General features: G+C 46.5%; 1 protein-coding gene across 1 annotated transcript in view; it reads right to left on the bottom strand.

The window, feature by feature from the left end:
* LAMC3 (laminin subunit gamma 3) overlaps positions 1-10,057 on the bottom strand; it is a 105,479-nt gene extending 95,422 nt beyond the window's left edge. The window contains exon 1 of the mRNA XM_054997272.1: positions 9,685-10,057. Within this exon, the coding sequence (XP_054853247.1) occupies positions 9,685-10,057 (373 nt within the window). The remainder of the gene's footprint in view (positions 1-9,684) is intronic.
* Positions 10,058-12,370: the final 2,313 nt, after the last annotated feature.

Below are 12,370 nucleotides of genomic sequence, written 5' to 3' on the forward strand. Positions count from 1 at the left end.
ACGTCAGCGCACAAATACATCATTAAAACAATTTTAAACCAGAACTTAAAATGAATACAAAAGACAAAAACAAGCGTTAAAACATTGGGGGAGGGAGGAGGGATTATCAAGGGAATGCCAAGCAAAACGAAAAAGGTCTTCATCTGCAGGCAGAAAATGGCAACAGAAAAGGACAAGCAAATCTCCCTGGGGAGAGAGGGAATTCCAGAGTCTTGGTGCGACTACAGAGGGCCAAGCTACAAGTGATGAATTACACTTGAATGGCAAATGAACAGACTCACATGTATTCCTCCCTGTTCACTTGCACTCTACTTGCGGAGTACAAGTGAATGGCAAGTGAACAGGGAGGAATATACATGAGTCTGTTCACTTGCCATTCAAGTGTAATTCATCACTTGTAGCTTGGCCCTAAGAAGGCTCTCTGTTGGGTTGCCACCCACCTACTCTAAGAAGGTGGGGGCACCCAAAGCAGGTCCTCCAAAGATTGTAGCCCCTGGGATCTTTGCCTCTTATTTTGAGATCCCATTTTGGTTCTAACATAGGCTTAGGGCTAGAAATGGCATCTACATCCTGCTAAAGTTAAGCTGACAGGAATGGCTTGTTAAGCAGCAGAGAGCCATGCCAAGGACAAAGTGGTGAGTCGTTAAGCAACAATGAAATGCAGACCTGTTCCTCCTGGAGCCCACCTCAGGCTGATTAAACCAGAGGGCTGTTCTCCCCAAGGACTTTGGAGCCCCCTCTCTGAATAATTTGGCCCTAATGAATAACCAAAGACTCCAAGACAATGGCCATTTCCACACTACTCACCTTCATCCGGAACACTGCGGAACGTCACAAAAAAAACGCGGAAGATAGCGTCTTCTTGCGTGAGTTTTGCGCGATGTCGCGCAAAACTCACGCGAGAAGACGCTCTCTTCCACTTTTTTCACGATGTTCCGCAGCATTCCGGATGAAAGTGACCAGTGTGGAAACGGCCAATGAGCAATGGATTGACCCCAGCTAGTTCCTCCTCTTATTTTAGTGACTGTACAGGAAAATTTTTCCCTCTTCTTAATTTTGTTATTCACCCAGCCATAAGTATGAGTTTCTCCAAACCTCCTCCAGGAAGCATTTTTCATGTTTGTGCAAACTGGGAACCTCCCGTTTTCAATATCAGCACCCTCCCTAAACAATTAGGCCCTCGTGAATTACCCAAGATTTTCCAACACAGTAGGCCAAAGTCCTACCTTTTCCTAATCTCATCAACCCCCCAGTCACAATTCTCTCTCTTCCCCAGCCTCCAGAGGGAACACACTTCCATTTTTGTTCATTCTTGCCCTTTTTCCATACTGTGCTCTATGCATACCAGGAAAACTCCTCTCTACTATTTTATCATTATCTCATCACCTCAGCCCCCCTCATTTCTGGAAGCTACATTAGTTATCCCTCCAACTGCCCATATCCTGGAAATTAAATCTTTCCCATTCAGATGTCAATTATTCTTCCCCTCTTAATTTGTGGCCAAAATGGGCCCCTTTTGGGCCGCTGCAGAGCACTGGCCAGATAAATGGGGGCGGGGTGTGTGGGGGATCCCCCACCCCACCAGGGGTCTGGCATACCTACTTGACCCTCTTGGCTTAGTTAGGACGGGGTCACCCACCTTCTTGAGCCAGTGAGCAGCACCATTGAAATGCTGAGAACAGGAAGTGACCAGCACCGCCACAAAATGGCTGGCATGGGGAATGGAGCTGACCCAAAATTGTTAGAAGTTTCCACAAAATTCTGGGATGTTTTCAGCCATGCTGCCTCCTACTATGAAGGCATCGGTTTCTGAATGACACCAAAGCAATACCTCCTGGGCCCTTCTTCAGACTTCCTGTTCCATCGAGAGTCAGGTAAGCCAAGACAGACTCTTCGTTTTGGGGAAGATATTTTAGGGAAGAAGCACGCAGGTGCTCAAAAACTCAACAGCGGGCACCACAATCCCTTGGACTGTTGTAGCGTAGTAGTTAAGTGGTTGGGATGCAAATCGGCACTCTGCTGGTTGGAATCCTACAACTGCCCTGAGCTCAGCAGGTGGCCTTGGGGAAGCCACTCCTCCCAGCCCAGCTCCCCAGCTGTATTGTGGGGATTATAATGGCACTGACTTTATTCACCACTCTGAATGTGGCACTAATCTATTTATAAGAGCAGTACATAAGTGCACGGTTGTTATATTGGGGATCACTGTCTAAAGGCATACCTACACAAAGACTTGAATTAATTTAGTAGAAAAAAGCAAGAGTCCAGTAGCACCTATAAGACTAACAAAATTGGTGGTAGGGGATGAGCTTTCGTGAGCCACAGCTCTCTTCTTCGGATACAGCTAGAATGTGAGTTCATCTGTCCTTATGTCTTGGGGAATGGAGTGATTGCAGAAGCCGAATGACAATAGCAGGCATGATTGGATAGGGTGGGATATGCAGAGGGGTGGTGGGTGTGGAGAAATCAGCATTGGTAATGAGACAGGAAACCAAGGTCTTGATTCAGTCCAGGTGGATGCATTGTCTTGAGCTTTGTTACTAGTTGCAATTCAACAGTCTCTCTTTCTAATCTCCGTTCGAGATTCCTCTGCAGGATAATGAACGAATGAACTAATTTATCATTGATTCCCTCTCCCCAGGGAATTCTGGGAACTGTTTTTTGTTGAGGGTATTCTGAGTCCTTGCCAAACTTCAACTCCCAGGATCCTTCTGGTGGGAGAAAGAAAAGCCATAGGCTTCTTTGTTGCCTATGACCGATAAACATTCCCTCCAAGGGACTGGGAAATTTGACAAAAATTGATTCCTTTCTTGGCCATGGATGTCTATCGTAATTAGAGATTGATGAGTAAATATTCTTACAGGCTAGCACCCGGTGGTCATTGTGAGACTGGCCAAAGAACATAAAAATCTGTAGTGCAGATATAGACTCATAGAATCATAGGGTTGGAAGGGATCTCCAGGGTCATCTAGTCCAACCCCCTGCACAGTGCAGGAAATTCACAACTAACTCCCTCCCGCACACAGACACAGTGACCCTTACTCCATGCCCAGAAGATGGCAAAACACCATCAGGATCCCTAGCCGAACTGGCCTAGGGAAAAATGCTACCTGACCCCAAGGTGGTGATTGGCATTACCCTGGGCATGTAAGAAGGGACCGCAAGAACTAAGCAATTGCCTTAACAATAAGTTTTACTAGAGCAAAAATGACAACCATTTTTGCTTCATTACATTGCGTAGCTTGCTAACATCCAGAGGGACACTTGAGTTTTCCCAAAATTATAACTGCACAGATCTAGACAACATTGATCAATTCCTAGGCTTGCCAGTCCCCCGTGGGGGCAGGGGATCACCCTCCCCCAGCCTCCCCGCCCCCCCACCCCCGGCTGGCAAGGAGGAAGGAATGGGAACATAGCAGTGGGGCTGAAGTGCGCTCAAGAGTGCCCCAACATTGCTCCAGGAAGGACAGCATTCCCCGTGCGATGTGAAAGTAACGGGTCATGCCGGGAGCCATCTGAGAAAAAACCGGCTCCCAATTTAGCTTGACTGCCCCCCATGAACCCTGCCCCCCAGTCCCTGCTTTCAACCCAAGGGGATCTGGCAACCCTATCAATTCCCCTAGATCAAGTGGCAGATTAAGAGGGCAGACTCTATGTTATACCATAGAGTCTAAGAGAAATGGAAGTCCCTCCTCCCCAAGTACGATCCCCAAATCTCCAGGTATTTCCCAAGCCAGAGTTGGCAACCCTAGTATTGCACCTCGATCCCCGAAATACCAGAGAAGCATTGCTGTCCTTGGGTGTCTCAGCTAAGCGCTTCCGCAGAGGATGAGTGAAGACACATTGGCACGCTGTCATTATCTCAAGACGCAGGACAATGCCAGTGAATGAAGTCTGGTTTAACAGGAGGTGTCAGTATTTGGAACAAGGCAGGCTCCACTCTCTCCATGCCGCCTTTCATCCTAGGCAGGAAGCCCAGTCCAAACTTCCTGTCAATTGGGAACAGATGTCTGTGTATTAACAGGGGGCTGGGAAAGGAGTGACCTCTCTCCGAGACGCGACATTCCAACTTTTCTCGGCCTGAAGACCCCTTGTCCCATTTGGGACTTGATGGCCATCACATGAACCTTCTACTCTTCACCCAGACGTCTTGGCCAGCTGGATCTACTTGGTGGGGGGGGGGCAACAACACAGGCTCCAGAAGCACAGCCCACGCTAGAGAGAGCATTCCAACTTTAGAGGGGCTGGGGAGGCTACCACGATTGCTAGTTATTTGTTTAGCGCCCACCTTGTAATCTCACAGAGGCAATGCTTTGGAGGGCAGTGGGATATTAAAATAATGAAATTGCTCAGGACTGGCCCGGTGCCAAGATCTTTTAGAAAGCAGGGGAAACAAACTCCACTCTGAAGATGCTGCAAACACAGAATACAGCAAAAAGAAAGGAATCTGTCCATATGAGGAAAGAGGAAAGGTTTTGCTTAGCAAAAAAAAGATCTTAGCAAAAAGGATTTTTGCCAGCAGAAGACATCAGGATGTTGGACTCAATTAGATTTGCTCTCGTGTACTTTTAACATCAGATTCTTACAATGAAACTTAACTGCTTTACAGTGAAAGTTACTCTAGTCTAAGTCCATTGAAATCAAAGGGCTTAAACTGGAGTGACTCTAGTCTAAGTCCATTGAAATCAATGGGCTTAGACTAGAGTGACTCTACTCAGCATTTCACTGTTAGGCTTGCTGGCATCTCCCGATTGATCTAATTTTTGACAGTGTTGTGTAGTGGTTAGAATGCTGGACTAGGATCTGGGAGAACCAGGTTCAAATCTCTGGTCCGCCATGGGAGCTGGCTGGGCGATCTTGGGCGAGTCACACACTTTCAAGCTAACCTACCGCACAGGGTTGTTGTGAGGACCAAAATGGAGGAGAGGAGAATGATGCAGGCTGTTTTGGGTCCCCATTGGAGGAAAAGGTGGGGTATGAATGAAATAAGAAAGTAAGTAAGTAAATATGAAATGTTCTCAACTGTGAGTTGTCGAGTATGAGGGATGATTTTGAATTTCTCATCCCTGATATTTTGACCTGAAAATTTCCATTCTGATTTTGCTTCTCCCTTCTGTGAATAGCACTTCTGATAATTTAATTCTTTGCATCAATCTTGTTCTGTATAATGGACACATATTTCAATATTATTTGTGTCAATAAAGCAGCACCATACATTGCACATGTATGGCAAGCATAAAGGACAAAGGGTTGGATCCAGCAGTAGATTTTCAGGAACAGAAGTGGGGGTGATTTTTTGCAAAATTTCCCCTCTCACTGCAGACCTCCAACTTGCCCCTGATGTTGTTCCTGGAAGTTCCCTGTGATAAATAAATCGTATGCAGGCTCCAGAAACCTAATTAAAGGATTCCATGTTTGGGCCATTAGCAGAGTCTATCATTTGGCATAGGAAGCGTGATTATAGGTGGTTGTGAGCTGGTTCTGCTGGCTGGTATGTGTGCAGGAGAGAAAATATTAAAAGCATTCACTTGGTTTATATTTAGAAAAGAATTAAGAGTTCTTTATTGTAGGAACTCCATACTCTGATAGGAAAGGAGGAGAGACAGATCCTAACTACCTATCTAGTCTAAGGCTGGGCATGGATGGCAGGCCAAGGCCTGCATCCATGCTGCCAAGAAGGAGGGAGGAGAAGGAGAGAGGTGTTGCCTGGAACAAAGCCAGGAAGAGAAGAAGTTTGAGGGAGGAGGAGGAAATCCTGAGAATAGCAAACTACATATCAAAGGACAGAGCAGTAAACAGTACAGAGTGCCCCCTGACCTCTCTATCTTTCTAACTCTTTGGTTTATCCCCCTCTGAAACCTGATGAAAAGGACAGCGCTGAATTCTCCTCTTCCAACACCCTGTCCCCAGAAGCAGTCTTTTAGGGGGCATTTGAGGCTACAGGAGGAAGTGAGGGAGGAGCATAAGGAAAGTGGAGTGATGCCACAGAGTCTGTCCACTAAGGTAAGCTACCATTTCTTCCAGGGGAACTAATGTAGTAATCAGGAGATCAGTTTTAATTCTGGGACATTTCCAGGCTCCATCTGGAGTTTGGCAATCCTAAGCAGGAAGGTGTCGGGATTCCATTCCCCCGGTGGGGTCAGGGGATCCCCTGCTCCCACCTTTCTTCCTCCACCACTGTTTATCTGGCCGGTGGGGGGAAAGGTGGGGAATGCACCACCCCGAGAGCGCTCCCGCGCTTTACATTCGGCCAATTTGGGCCCCAAACGGGGCCCCAAACAGGGGCTGCAAAGTGTGCACGTGCTACCTAGCCTTGCATGGTGATGTCACTTCCCAGAAGTGATGCCATTTGCACCAATGCGGGACCATGCACATGCAAATGTCCCAGGAGCACCAGGAAGGTAAGCGCGGGGTCCCCCCTCCCACTGGGAGGATAAGGGGACCTGGCAACCCTAAGGAAGTGGGAGGTGAGAAAGCCCCAATCCACTGCTGGAAATCCCTTCTGTTAAGCAGAAATTACTGTCAGATTCAACCTGTACATTGGGTTGGATCCAGACAACATTTTCATTAACCCATGCCTACCTCCCTTCGTTATTGCATCTTCCATCACACGTGGCTTTTGCCCATGCAGGTCCCACGATCCCATGATGCCAAAATGGGCCCACTCCTCTCTTTCCATCAATGGAAAATCTAGTTGAATCCAACCCATTATAGCTTTAAATACCAAATAAACTGCGTAGAACACTGTACAAATGTACACAGTTCAGACAAACTTACACAAATCTACAGTGCCAAGAAATGGGGAACTCAATCTACTGATAAAATATAAAAAGGAATGAAAAAAAGAACATTTGCTCATCCCTCTAAAATATTTTCAAGCTCTAAAGATCCCAGCATGTTTTCTTCAAATGCTGGCGGATGATAAATACCAATACTAAAGACCATTATATGCCAACCCGCACACAAATATTTAAATCAAATATCCTGCGACATCAAATATAAATATTGCATATTTGGCAAATATTCAGTCATTCAGATATATATATTCAGAAAACAAATATCCCACATCAACATTTATAAAGAAGAATTTCTGACAGTAAACACACTTCAGTTCTTTGTATTTTTTAAAAAACAGCAGGCACCTGGGTTGATCATTTTTCTTCAGTTATGAGCTATAAAAAAAAAACAGACACACAACAAACCAATGTGTTATACTGCTTCTTTGAACTTCATGATGGATCTATCAAAGAGTGAGCTTTGGGATCTTACTATCAATCACTCTCCCCTACCCAAGACCCCTGATCCTGCCTATCTAATGAACTCTAAAATGGTGCTCCTTCCAAAGGTCTTTTGAATCCACCCCCTCTCCTTTTGCCCAGGGATTGGCAAAGAAGATAATTGAGGAGGGGCTGTGGCTCAGCGGAAGAACCTCTGCTTTGCATGTGGAAGTTCCCAGGTTCAGCCCCTGGCATCTCCAGTTCAAAAGGACTAGGGCCGTTTTCCCACTGCTTACCAGCCACAGAACATCGCACCAAGCTCCTGGAACGACAGTGTCTCCCTGGTGCAATTTTGCGCAAGAATGGCAGTTCTCACGTGAAATTGCACCAGGAAGACGCTGTCGTTCCAGGAGCTTGGCGCGATGTTCCGTGGCCGGTAAGCAGTGGGGAAACGGCCTAGGTAGCGTATGATGATCCAGCAGATACCGTTCTTCATTTCAGCCTGATGCCCAGGAAAGCTGCTGCCGATCCGAGTGGATGAAGCTAACCTTGATAGACAGTCTGACTCAAAGTCTCTCTACACAAGATGAATTACACGAGGTCACTCAAGTGAAGGGAGAGGCAATGTTGGCCAGGAAACCGAGTTTTAAAAGACAGACCCGAAAGCTCTGTCAGTTTCATCTCTCTAGAGCAGCAAAGATCACTCCTAAGAGGGTTTATTTCCTCTTTGCCCTGGAAGGGGAGGTGAAATTGACAGAGCCTTCAGGGAGGCAAAGATGAAACGAGCCCTCTGAGGAGGGATCTCTGCTGGCTCTAGAGAGGTGAAACTGACAGAGCTTTCTGGTCTGTCTTTTAAAACTTGGCTTCCCAGCTAACATTACATCTCCCTTCACTTGAGTGACCTCGTGTAATTCGTCTCATGTAGAGGGACTCTCAGAAGAAAGCAGTCAGCTTTATTTAGGGCTCAGTGGCAGATCATCTCCTTTGTGAGTGGAATATCTCAGGTTCAATCCCTGGCATTTCAGTGAAAAATGACAAGGCAATGGGAAAGACCTCAGAAGTCTCCCAGTAGCCCCCAGCTGCCTCCTAATACCAGTGAATGCCGCAGCTACTTTCTCTCAAGCGAAGATGGGGTGCCAGCAAAGGGCTCTTTTACTTCTCCACAGTCTCAGCAGCAGTGGGACTCTGGCTAACTTCTTCCCCTGTGCTCCTCAGCTGCTCACTCCTATTTGCAAGACCAAGGCAGAGGGAAATGGCAGTGAAATGACCAATGGGAGGCCAAAGCTGGTCACACTGGGAGAGGCTCCGAGGGAGGCTTCTAGAGCCCCCAGCTTGCATTTGGATGAATTGGTAGATAAGAATAATGTTGCCAGTCCCAGCTCAACTCAAAACAGGGTCCCTGTTAAAGATGAGTTGCTAACCAGGTCCCAAACCAATAATGCAAGCGACATTAATTGGAGAAATACGGATTACTATGAGTTTCTTGCCCTGGAGTTCTAGATCATCCTACTGTGGAAAAAGGGTCTATCAAAGACTATCTTCTTCAAAATGAGAATATACCTGTACTTACACTTTGGGAAGGGTAAACTGTGCCCTGCATTCCCTCAGTGGCAGGAGCAATGTGAAATACGTCCTTCTTGTCGGTGGTACCAAGATTAAGGAATTTTCTCTCCTGTGAGGCACATTTGCCTGAATATCTTTTGTTTTTCAAAAGACCGGTTAAAATGATTTTGTTCTGGTGGGCCTTTGATTTAAATTAATGAATGGTTTGTACTGAATTTGGTACCTACATATTGTATTACATGATTGAATTCCTATCAGCTGGTTAGAAGAGCAAGATCTGGATCCCATAGCACCTTAAAAGACCAACTAGATTTCCAAGGTATGTGCTTTCGAGAGTCACAGCTCCCTTGCAGACCCACCTAAAACTATTGGCTGGTTGTTCTCTCTCTCTCTCTCTCTCTCTCTCTCTCTCTCTCCCCCTCCCCCTCCCTCTCTCTGAGTTGACTTTCTTCTGATACTCACTTCGAATGCACATCAATGTCCTCCAATGGTTACTCTGATCTGCTAGAGGGTGTACCACAACCCACCTGCATGGATGATATGGTAAACTCAACCATCTGGTCATTGAGCAGCATACTGACTAACCAGGAAGTGAGCTGAAGCAAAGGGTGCTGATTGATTTCCAACTGGCAGAAGTCAGTTCTAAGATACGGGGAAGCTGTGCTGCTCTTAACTGCGGAACTAGCACTGCCTGCTTGTTTCCCCACCAGCTCAACCTGTACAATGGTAAATAAACAGTATCTTAGAAAAGACATTGGAACCTCCAATACTTTTTCCCTTGAAAGGAAACCAGTTTCGTAAATCTGCCCTTAGGACTTCCTTCCCACCATCCAAACAGTACGAGATGACTCCAAGTATTTCCCATCACCATCCTAGAGACTGGACAGCTCTAAGTAAGACTTACCCAGATGGAGAGTGATGTTGACCGAGTTGGGGTGCTGGATCCCAAAGGCCATGGACTGGCTCTGCCACCAGGTGGATTCCTCCTGGCTGTGGAAGTCCGTCAGATGGGTGGCGTTGTGGTGCAGCAAAGCCTCACCGGCATCACAGCGATGGCATGGCGTGCTGGAGTCCCTGGTGCCCATCTGGAGACAGTAATCCTCTGGTGGGGTGCCGCACGTATTTGACACCTGTACTTGCTTCCCAAATGCTGCATTCTCAAAGATGGGCATGCAACGCTGAGCAAGCCCCTGAGCATTGTAGCAGGAATCCATGCCCGCTATGGCCAGCTGCAACTCTAAGAAGACTATGGTCAAGAAACAGAGGACCTCAGCCATTATCGGTCTCAAAGGATCCTTTGAAATGTTTCTGCAAAGTCCCGGCATCTGGAGACACTCACAGGTCCATCCTCCTCCTCCTCCTCCTCCTTCCTCCTCCTCCTCCTCCAGTGGAGTGTAGAAGCCCAGGCTGATCTTTTCTTTCCAGTTCCATCTTGTGGACAGTAATGGAAATGCCTGCCTTATTATTTCGCAAAGTTCAAACGGAGCTTTCAGCACTGGACTCTTGAAATGCGCTTTAGATGCAAGACTTGGCTTTTGTTCTTGGGAGAAAGGTGGAAAGAAAGACGTTGCCACCTTCCACACCAAGGAGCAGTGATCTCATAAGGCCAAGCACCTTGCTAAAGTGGGCAGGCCAACTTCTTCGATGTAGTAAAACTTAGGGCTGACCAAGAACTGGTGTAGGGGGGAGGGTGATTTCCACAAAAAACTCAGCAGCCTGTGAATTGCAGCTCTGTCACGGGTGATCATTCATAAGTGTGCTCAAGAGGGATCAGAACTGTTTGTGGCCAGCCTCTAGGGCTGTGGGCTGTGGGTGGTGACAGCTCTCCAAAAGCACACCCCTTCGCGCCCTTGATTGGCTGCTTTATTGGTCCCATGGAGGGGCTGGTATATTGGCCACCAGTTGTCTTCCAGCAAGCAGAGTGAGGCTGTCTGTAGCCAATAAGATTTAGCTACATGCTGCTGTCAGTGAGGGCAAATCCTTTGCACCAGTCTGATGTGTGCAGGAAGAGAAGAAGCTGATTTGTCCAGCAAATAAAAGTGCGTGTGCAGCAGCGGTCTGGAGCTGCAAGCAGCAGGACTCGAGGATGTTCAGGGGTGTGCCAGCGCCCCACCCCCCACCCCCTTTCATGCTGGAAACATTTACAACTGAACATTTGACTCAACCCAAATGGAGAATGGATGATTGTTTTATGTAGTCCTGTATGACAAGAGTCAGACTGGGAGGGGGGAAAGACTCTATGGAAGACCACAGTGTTTCTGGGCATGTGCAGTGTGCACACTGTATAATTTAAAAAATATATATCTACCCTTAGATATGTGCAAAGCAGGATTACAGCTGAATATCAAGAAGACAAAAGTAACGACTACTGAGGAATTATACAATTTTAAAGTTGACAATGAGGAAATTGAAACGGTTCAAGATTTCCTATTCCTTGGCTCAATCATGAACCAAAAGAGAGACTGCAATGAAGAAATCAGAAGAAGACTAAGACTTGGAAGAGCAGCCGTGGGGGAAGTAGAAAAGATCCTTAAAGATAAAGATGTCTCTCTGGGGACCAAGATCAAGATAATCCAAACTATGGTATTCCCCATTACTATGTATGGATGTGAAAGTTGGACAGTGAAGAAAGTTGACAGGAAGAACATGGATTCATTTGAAATGTGGTCCTGGAGGAGAGTTTTGTGGATACTATGGATGGCCAAAAAGACAAATAAGTGGGTACTAGATCAAATCGAATCTGAATTCTCCCTAGAAGCTAAAATGACAAAACTGAGGCTATCGTACTTTGGCCACATCGTGAGAAGACGAGATTCTCTGGAAAAGTCAACAATGCTAGGAAAAGTGGAAAGCACCAGGAAAAGAAGACCTAAAACGAGATGGCTTGATTTAGTCAAAGAAGCCACACCCTCCAGTTTGCAGGATCTGAGCAAGTCTGTTAATGATAGCACATTTTGGAGGTCTTTCATTCATAGAGTCGCCATAGATCAGAGGTGACTTGACAGCACATAACAATAAGAAAGATCTGTACCAATCAATTTCATAGATCATATCATACATCTGATGAAGCACTGGCCCGTGAAAATTCATGCCATAGTCACTTTCTGAGGGCGACAGGAGTCTCTGGTCCTTTGGTGGTAACCTGGATACTAGCCCTCTGGAACCAAACTCACCTCTTCTCCTCTAGCTTTGCATCTGTTGATGCTGAGAACAGGCCAGGAGGATGAAATTCTATAACCCTAGGAAAGCAGCACATCTCCTTCGATGGGCCTCTGAAAAACCGAGGCACACGAGACTCCAGCTTTAGGGCTTGCACAGGCATTTCAAATGTCCTGGTGCCATTCTGGCAATGGTTTTTGTTGAAAAGAAGAGAGAATTTTCCAACTAGGTCACATAATTCTTACAGAGAACCTAGAACTTGTGTCACCACTGGGCTTGCTGGTACGTTCTTTGTCTTCCACTCTAGTACCCATCACCGAGACCAAAAGCCTACACGTCAGGTGACTCATTGACTGTCACCTATTAGAAACTTTTCCTCTCATTCTTTCTCCACTCGGCAGCCTCTGATATACGGGTCAGGATATGCCTGG

The sequence above is a fragment of the Eublepharis macularius genome, chromosome 14 (assembly GCF_028583425.1).
Source record: "Eublepharis macularius isolate TG4126 chromosome 14, MPM_Emac_v1.0, whole genome shotgun sequence".
Lineage (NCBI taxonomy): Eukaryota > Metazoa > Chordata > Lepidosauria > Squamata > Eublepharidae > Eublepharis > Eublepharis macularius.